Raw genomic sequence first — 9,542 nt, forward strand, 5'->3', positions numbered from 1 at the left:
AGTTAGCCTGCAATGCTTCATTCTAACTACGGCGCCACGAGGGCTCCTACAAGAGAAAGGAAAGAAGGAACAGAAAGAAAGAAAGAAAAGGAGAAAGAAAAAGGGAGGAAGGAAGGAGAGGAAAGAAGAGGGAGAGAAAAAGAAGGGAATGAGAGGGAGCAGGGGAGAAAGGAAAAAATGGAGAAAAAGGAGAGGAGAGAAAACAAGGGTGTGAAGGAAGGAGAGAAGGAGGGCAATTATAGCACTAGCACTTAGACTTATATACTGCTTCACAGCGCTCTCTAAGCAGTTTACAGAGTCAGCCTATTGCCCCTTCCTTCCTTCCTTCCTTCCTTCCTTCCTTCCTTCCTTCCTTCCTTCCTTCCTTCCTTCCTTCCTAGCTCTTAGACTTAAATACCACTTTCCAATGCTTTACAGCCCTCTCTACGTGGTTTAGAAAGTCAGCCTATTGGCCCCAACAATCTGGATCCTCGTTTTACCGACCTCAGAAGGATGGAAGGCCGAGTCAACCTTGAGCCGTTTTTATTTATTTATTTATTTATTTATTTATTATATTTCTATACCGCCTTTCTCCCGTAGGACTCAAGGCGGTGTACAGTCAAGAAAAATATAGACACACAAACATCATAAAATTGCTAATTAAAATTGTTATTTAGTTTGGTCAATTAAATAAAACCCAGAATTAGAAATTAGAAATTAGGAAGTTTTTAACAAGCTTCCGCCCATGACTTCTTGTCTTTTCCCTCTGGTGCTTTGGGGAATAAGTCCATCTCTTCTCTATGATGGCCCCTCCAATGCCAGCAGACAATTACCGTATTCTCCCCAATCCTTCTCTCCATAGGCTAGACATACCCAGCTCCCTCAACTGTTCATGGTACCATTTAGCTTGGATCTGAATCTGGATCTCTTAGCCTTGTAAGCCCAGTTAGTATGGGGGCAGTAGGGCCAAGGACTAGGTCTAGGAGATAGTCTCCCAACAGAGTGATTGGAAATTAAAGACAGCCGAAATGGAATTGCTCTTCTTGGAAAGATGGAAGTGGAAGAGTCTGAAGATCAGGAAAAACAGGCATGTAAATAAATAAATAAATAAATAATTTTATTGTCGTACGTGTATACACAGTATACCCATACAACGAAATTCACTTAACACCCAAAGACCAGGTCCAACACACATAACAATCCCCAAACACCCCCCCACCCACCACTATTCCCCACCCCTAAACCACCCAAACATCCACACAACAGACCAAGTAATACTGTCCAACAGCTCCCTTGATGGTGGCCCTTTAGTTCCTTGTTGAGTGGAATTATAACTCTGGGATAAAAACTATTCAGAAGACGTGCGGTCCAAGTTTGAATTGTTCTGTATCTTCTGCCAGAAGGCAACAGTCCAAAAAGATTGTGAGCAGGATGGGAAGAGCCTCTGAGAATGTTATGCAACTTCCTCAAACAGCGAGATTCGAAAATGTCGTCCAGGGCTGGTAGCTGAATATCAATGATATTCTGGGCAGTTTTAATGATTCTCTGTAGAGCTTTTTTGTCCGCTACAGAGCTGCTCCCATACCATGCAAGAATGCCATATGTCAGGACACACTCAATGGTGCTGCGATAGTAGGACAGAAGTAGATGCTGAGATAGATTTATCTTCCTGAGCATTCCTGCTACAAAATATTGAGGTTTCATAGGATGGGGGTCCCTAACCCCCAGTTCGTGGACTGGCACCGGGCAACGGCATGCTAGAAACTGGGCCATGCAAACAAGCAAAGCCTCATCCATGGGATTGCAGGTGACACGCAGTTTTGTAGTGAAGGCACCAGGCTAGAAGTCAAGAGATGGGGAGGGAGTTCTGATTACGTATGAAAGCCATTTCCGTGTCCTTGGGCCAGTCCCACTCTCTCTTGTTCCCAGCTCAAGCCCACCTCTGAGGGCTGCTGTTAGGGAGAAAATAGGCAGAAAGTGTGTTGGATATGCTTGCCCCTTTGAGTTACTGAAAATAATGAAGGTGGAATGAATGAATGAATGAATGAATGAATGGCGAGGTAGGAAAAACGAAAGGTACCAAGTACAGATTAAGCGAAACCTGGCTCAAAAAGGGTAACTCTGAGAGGGCCCTTGGAGTCCTAATGGATGATCCCTTAAACATGAGCCAGTACTGTGCAGCAGCAGCCAAAAAAGCTAATACAATCCTCGGTTGTATAAACAGAGCCATAGAATCAAAATCACATGAAGCCTTAGTACCACTTTATAAAGCCTAAGTAAGACTACACTTTGAGGGGGCGGGGGTGGGGATATCCAGTTTTGGTCACCACATTATAAAAAAGATGTTGAGACTTTGGAAAAAGGGCAGAGAAGAGCAACTAAGATGATTAAATGCCTGGAGAATAAAATATATGAAGAATGGCTGCAGGAATTGGAAGATTTGGGTTTGGCTACTCTAGAGAAAAGAAGGACGAGGGAGGACATGATAGCAGGATTCCAGTATTTGAGGGGCTGCCCCAAAGAAGAGGGAGGTCAACCTATTCTCCGAAGCACCTGAAGGCAGGACCAGAAACAACGGATGGAAACTGATCAAGGAGAGAAGCAACCTGGAATGAAGGAGAAATTTCCTGACAGGGAGAAAAATTAACCAGTGGAACAGCTTGCCACCAGAAGTTGTGGATACTCCATCACTGGAGGCTTTTAAGAAGACACTGGATAACCATTTGTTTGAAATGGGATAAGGTGTTCTTATCCCATTTCAAAGGGTTGGACTAGAAGACCTCCAAGGTCCCATATTGTTCTGTTAAGAAGTTTCTCCTTAATTCCAGGTTGCTTTTCTCTTTCCGTCCATTGCTTCTCGTCCTGCCTTCAGGTGCTTTGGAGAATAGGTGGACCCCCTCTTCTTTGGGGGCAGCCCCTCAAATACTGCAATCTTGCTATCATGTCATCCCTGTTCTTCATATGTTTTAGCCTCCAGTCCCCTCATCCTCTTCTCTGCACTCTTTCCTGAGTCTCAACCTCTTTTTTTATATATATATAAAATGAGGTGAGACCATGTTGGCTGCGGAATTCTGGGAGTTGAAGTCCACCCCCTTCCCCGCCTAGAGCGACGGTCGTCAGGACTGCTTGCTGTCGCTCAGGCGACACTAGAGGCGGCAACTTCCGGTGGCGTTTCTTACTATTCGGCAGCTACGGCAACGCTGACGTCATGGGTGGGAAGAAAGGGCGGGGCTCGAAGGCGTGGCTCCGGTTTTTTTTTTTTTTCGTCTTCCCCTAACTCCCTCTCTCATTGGTCCGCCTGTGAGGCGATCAAAAGCGGGAGGGCTGGGCGTCGCCGACGCAGGCGCAGTTAGCTGCCGCGAGCTCGCTGGAGAAGGAAATGGCGGCGGTCGTCTCGGGCTCAGTCTCGGCGGCGGGTTTGGAAGGCGGCCCCAAAATGGCGGAGAGCGGAGTCGTTCCCGGAGGCGGCTTGGGCTCAGGAGGGCCGGCGAACGGGGCGGGCAACGGCATCGCCGACGGAGGCTCCAAGAGGTGCGGGGGGGGGGTGCGGTGGTGGTGGTGGAGCAGACGACAGGCAGGCAGGCAGGCAGGCCTCATTCGTGGTCTCAGTGCGCATGCGCGACGGGAGGGCGCGGGACTGCCCCTGAGGCGCCTATCTCGGTCGGCCGCTTCTCTCTCCCTACTCTAGCGGTGGAGGATGATGGGGGATGTAGTCCCGGCGGGATGGGTGGCTTCTTGCCCGAGGGGACGGGTGGGGAAAGAAAAGGAAAGGCCGGTTCATCCCGGTGACAGGATTTGGGGGGGGGGGGGGGACCGCTGCTTCCCTCAGGCGGGCCAGTCAGGTAGTCCTCGACTTACGACGGCTCATGTCGTGAAACCGAAGCCAAAGCGGCGCTGCCTAAAATAAAATAAAATTAAAAGGCCCCGTTTCACTCTTACGACGGGTACAGCGCCGGTCACGTGATCCAAAACCCGGAGGCTTGGCCACTGGCATGTACTTAATGACGGTCGCCGAGGCTTGTGGGTGGGTGTGTCACGTGACCCCCCCCTTTTTTTGCGACCTTTTGACAAGCCAAGTCAACGGAGGAAGCCGGATTTGCTTATCGACCGCGGCAATTCGCTTAATGGCGGCAGGTGAAAATCGGTCAAACGGGGCCCCTGACTCGCTGAGCAAATGCCTCTCGCTTAACAACGCAAATTCTGGGCTCGATTGTGGCCGTAAGTCGAGGACTGCCTGTATTCCTTCACAGAAAGCGGAGTGGAAGCTGGGAATCCAAATTCAAGCCAAGGTCTCTCACTCAACAGTAACCGAGTTTAAGCACGCTTGGGGTGAACACACGTCCGTCAATCCAGCCAAAAAAATAAAAATAACTGCTGTTATTGGAAGAAGAAGATCATAAGTTTACACATTGTTCCCCTTTTTAATCTAGGTGGATTTTAATGTTTTAATTCTTAATGTGGCAGGGTTTCAGTGTTACTGTTTTATATTGTGCTTTTATATTATATTGTAAGCTGTCCAGAGTCACTTGACAGTAAGACGGGTGGCATATAAGTTTAATAAACTAATAACAAATAGAAGTGCCATGAGATCCTCTGCGCTCTCTAAGGTTGGTGATTTTCTTGGAGACGTTTCATTACCCGACTAAGTAACATCTTCAGGGCTACGATGCTAAGCTAGACAAGCACTTATGATGTTAGCTAGTTTGGCAATGAAACAACTGCAAGAAAACTGAAGAAGCTTCTTGGATGGGAAGCGAAACCTCTTCAAAGAAAAAAACCAGAAAGTCCAGATGCCTGTTGGAAAAAAAAAAAAGAAAAGCACCTTTGGGACACCCTGAATAACCGAGAAAATCCATAGACAATTGCAAAAAAAAACCCCAACCTCGGAGAGCACCAAGGAGTCTGCAATAAATAAAGTTGGAAATTCGATTGAATTGTGCATGTGGATATTGGAATACAGTTGTTTCTTAAATTGGACAAAATCTTGTACCTGAGCTGTAAAATGGAACTCTACTGAGTTAATGACTGCACTGTATTGTGATTTGTCGGTTTACACACTGCACACAATTGCTGTGGTTTTGAGTACAATGAACCAAGCTATCATGTCTTGTTATTAGAAGCCTACGCTTAGTGCTAGTTCCTAGTGCAGCTATTCCTAGCTAGGCTTCCAGAGTTCACGTTGGACCTGGTTTTGGGGAGGGGTCTGATTCGGTCCTCTTCCTTTCCTTGTTGCAGTGAAAGCGATTGGCCCAGCCAGGCGGAGAAAAGGAAAGAAAGAAATGCCAAGCGGGGAGGAGGGAGTCGCTTTGAGCCGTACCCCAGCCCTTCTTCGAAAAGATACCGGGCCTTCATCACCAACATCCCCTTTGACGTCAAGTGGCAGTACCTGAAAGACCTGGTCAAAGAGAAAGGTATACGGCTCGGGCACGATTGCCGGACCTCTGCCCTTCTTCCTCGTGACCTCTTTTTCTCTTTTATCCAGCAGACGCGGAATGGGTCGGAAGTGGTTTGGGTAGCCGTAGCCATGTTGAGCACCGAAGGTTTTCTGAGGGCAGGCGCTTCTGGCGTTGCATGCTGGCTAGCGGCTGTGCCCTGGCAGGATCCATCTTTGGTGTGCAGGTGTTTGGCACGAAAGCGCCTTTAGGCTCTTGGGAGGAGAGCGGAGGCTCATCGTCAAGAGGCTTGTTGAGGGGTTTTGCTTTTTTCAAAAAAAACCAAGAAGCCCTCTGAAAGCCTTTCTGGATCGACGATCCAGTTTCCATGGAGGGGGAGAGCAGCAGTCTTCCTCGTTGACGAAATCTTGCTTGGTGGTTGAATATCTAAGCTTGTTTTAAGAGTGAGCTCAAGAAAAGATGGGTTCAATGCAGCCAGGCCTCGTGAATTGGCAAAGGGAACAACGCCTGCAGTTCCTTAGTTTTGTTCGGTCAAAGCCCCCCTGCTGAGCCTGCTTCAGAAATCCAAGGCAGGCAGGCAGGCAGGCATTAGAAAAATGGATGAGGTTTGATCAGCCCGTAATGTTTTAAACAGGTAATTTACCTCAAGGTAATCGGGGGGGGGGGGGGGGGGAGAATTCTAAATCAAAATTGGCACGACCTGAGCCTCTGCTGACCCGATTCATTTTGTGGGGAAGGAAGGCCAGTTGCAATCTTGGTGAGCCTCTCTTAAAACACTTAAAACTGGACAACAAGGCCTTTGGATTATTGTGCTTAGGGGCCAAGGTGTACCTGTGGCTTAAAGTGGAGAAAAGATGGCTGACAGGAATTGTGAGCCGAAGGCAAGCAAATGGAACGCACAGGCCCCTCCTAGAGGTGTTGCGGGCCATTCATAATTAAGTGTATAAGCCCTCCCCCCCCCCGGAGGGGGGAAAGTTGATAGCACCAGAAGCGCAGCATCATCACTCCTCAGAAATTGGACTTCCAGTTCTCCTAGCTATGGCTTGATTCACATGAAACGATGAATGGAAGGTTGCTTTGGGGCATGCCAGTTCTTGACCTAACGCTGTGTGAGAAATCTTGGTGAAAAGGAGGGGGCCTTCTTCGCGCATAGAGGTGTCACCACTTCCAGTATGATGTCAAACTTGGCCAGGTGTTTTCTGGTCTTTTTTTTTTCCCCCTCCAGTTCCACAACCCCATCCCACTGGATGCCACCTTTCCAACGGGAGGGTTGTTTCCTCTGTTCTCCTACTCCAGAGGTTTTCCCCTGCGGATAGTCCCCAGGAGGAAAATGGGAGACACGGTTTCCTTCTCTCTGCCGAGAGCTTAGCGGTTCTGATGTTCTCGGAGTTTGTGACTACAGCTCAGGTTGGCGTAACCGGCACCTCTACGGAGCTGCTTTCTTCCAGCCTTCTTTGGAAACAATCTGAAATCTTAACGTCCTTTGACGGCACTCCCCGTAGTTCCAAGAATCCCACATTGCGGTTCTAAACATGGCTAGAAATTCTGGGTGTTGTCTCCAAGCAACCCAGGGCCTCGGATTTCAGGTATGGCACAGCAGATCAATGCTGAAGGGTTACCAACTGCTCTTCCACCCTTCAAGAATTGTGGGAAGCTTTAAAAGCCCGCAGTAATAATCCTACTGCAGAGAGGTGCCTGTAAGTATATGGTTGAGGAGAGTTCAGTGTTGTGGTCTGTTTAGATCTCGCACAGGTGTGTGTGGATGCCTGCCTTGAAATTTTTTAATCGTGGCCTCTCCCCTCGGTGAAAGTCATTCTAGTCTGATCATTGGTTGGTGAAACTTCCAAGTTACAGGTGTGCAGCATCTTCGTTTTCTTTCTTTCTTTTTCCTTTTTGTTAATCCCCTTTCAAACTTTACACCGGAGTTCCTTGATGTTTTCCCAGCCCATCAAATTAAGATGATATTCATTGCTGAAATGTTTGGACACAGTGGGTGCTGGTCGTTCGTGCAAAAAAAAACCACAACAAAAAACATTTTACCGGATGGCAGACTAGAATATCTGTTTGAAGAACCCACACTGTTCAGATTACTTCTTTCAAAAATTGAAAATTCAGCATTTCTTAAATCAGGGCACAGTTTGCTGCTTTTAAGTTTTCATTATGCTCCAGGCATAAGAGTCTTGTATTTATTTATTGATTGCGTTTGGGCATCCATCTTCTAACCGACTGCGGGCAGCTCCCAATCGGAATGGTAGCCAGTGTCGCAGAGCTGTCTAGTCAAGCCCCCCCCCCCAAAAAAACTTCTAGATAGTGTATTTCTGATATCTTCTCACTTTTCCTACTTTAAAGTCATTTGTAGTTTGTAGTCATTGTGTCTAAAGGTGAAAGAGAAATATTTGCCAAGATGGGAAACAAAGTCCTTGGAAGCAATAGCTGGAGCAGAATTCCAGATATAAATTCATTCCTTGGCCCCACTGTCTCTGATGTGGCGGCATAATGCTGCAATTCTCTCTTTTCCCCTTCCCCTCCTGCTCAAAAGGTAGGAAGCTGGGGAACGGCGAGGCTTAACCACTGGGCCTAGCCATTGCAAAATCCCCGTGGTTAGGGGGATTGCGATTTGGGTGTTTGCAGTTGCAGCATCCCATGGTCACCGGATTGCAACTTGCAGCTTTCCCTGCTGGCTTCTCAGAAAAGCAAGGTCAACGGGGAAAAGCCGGCAGGTGGTCACAAATGGCGACCCCATGATGTCACACCAAATGGCTGGATGAAGACTGGCTTAAGTGATGGAACTTCTGCAACGGTTACAACACGTTGCTTTCGGAACACAGTTGTGGGTGCCAGTTACCATCATTATACAAGAGCTACCTGTAAATGTGTTTGCAAATACAGGTGGTCCTCAACTTCTGGCCAACATTCCTGTTGCTAAGCGAGACACTTAATTAAGTTTGGCCCCGTTTTACAATCTGTCTTGCCAAAATTGTTCAGTGAATCCCCGCACTTGTTAAGTTAGTAACGAGTGCTTTTTTCAAGAGGCAACTGGACTTCCTTATTTTTTCTTTGAAGAAGTTTTGCTTCTCATCCAAGAAGCTTCTTCAGCTCTGTGAATCTGGCTTCCCCCTTGACTTTGCTTGTCGGAAGGTGGCAAAGACCCTGGGACACTGCAACTGTCACAGCAATAGCACTTATATATCGCTTCAAAGTGCTTCACAGGCCTGTCTAAGTGGTTCACACAGTCATAAATCTGAAGTCAGTTGCCAAGCACCTGGATTTTGATCACGTGACCACGGGGATGCTGCGAGGGTAGTAAGCCTGAAAAAGGGCCTTTTTTCAGTGCCCTTGTAACTTTGAAGGGTCACTAAATGAAGTGTTGTAAGGCGAAGACTCATGGAATTTTGATGTCCTGTCGATTAGAAAGGAAAATCGGGCACAAAACAAGTTTTAAATGTTTTCATGATGGAGCCACAGTGTCATTAGGGAATCTCCCTTGATGCAGGAGAGACGGTCCGCCTGTTAAATCAGGCTGGCAGTATTAACTAGTAGGAAAAAAAGGACGTTTCTCCCTGCGGGTTCTTCCCGCTGTGTTCCAACCTCGAGGTGGCAACGGCTGGCAGATTAAATGGAGGAGGGAAACGTCAAGAGCTCCGGTGCCACCATGTGCTGCTCACCCGTAATGCCGAGTTGTGGCTGCTTAGCCAACGGAGGAGTGTTCCCGGGCTTTTTTCTAATAAGGCAGAGGCTCCACAGATGGTTGCTGACGATTGTTCTAAATCCCCCTTGTTTTCTTGGCTTTTTCCCCTGGTCTATGTACCGTCTGGAATCTCATTTGTAGTTGGTGAGGTAACATACGTGGAGCTCTTAATGGACGCTGAAGGAAAGTCAAGGGTAAGTCTCCGAGAGCTTTTCTTCTGTGGATTTTTAACTACATGACAAAATGTGTGTGATGGCGGCGTGGAAACCCCCCCCCCCCCCCCACGAGGTTGGGCCAGAGGCAGCGTGTCTGTGGTAGAGTGGTTCTCTCGTTGGCAGGGGCCCAGAGCTGCTTTGGGCTTGGGGGGAGGGAGGGAGGGAGGGGGAAAGGGAGGGGGTCTGCTTAGACCCAGCAGCACCCTTGCTGTCGCTGCTGTTGCCGCCGTGCTCCTTGGTGTTTGGGCTGTCTGACTTGAGCATGGA

The 9,542-nt window shown here is 47.9% G+C and overlaps 1 protein-coding gene across 1 annotated transcript; it reads left to right on the forward strand.

The window, feature by feature from the left end:
- The first annotated feature begins 3,333 nt into the window (after positions 1-3,333).
- On the forward strand, positions 3,334-9,337 carry LOC139317670 (heterogeneous nuclear ribonucleoprotein M-like). The gene is made up of 3 exons (XM_070944751.1): positions 3,334-3,510; positions 5,215-5,390; positions 9,202-9,337. Exons 1-3 carry the CDS (start codon positions 3,359-3,361, stop codon positions 9,297-9,299), a joined length of 426 nt encoding a protein of 141 aa, XP_070800852.1. The 5' UTR covers positions 3,334-3,358; the 3' UTR covers positions 9,300-9,337.
- Positions 9,338-9,542: the final 205 nt, after the last annotated feature.

Source organism: Pituophis catenifer, unplaced genomic scaffold (genome assembly GCF_029215685.1).
Source record: "Pituophis catenifer annectens isolate HBS135680 unplaced genomic scaffold, rPitCat1.0.hap2 SCAF_1, whole genome shotgun sequence".
Classification (NCBI taxonomy): domain Eukaryota; kingdom Metazoa; phylum Chordata; class Lepidosauria; order Squamata; family Colubridae; genus Pituophis; species Pituophis catenifer.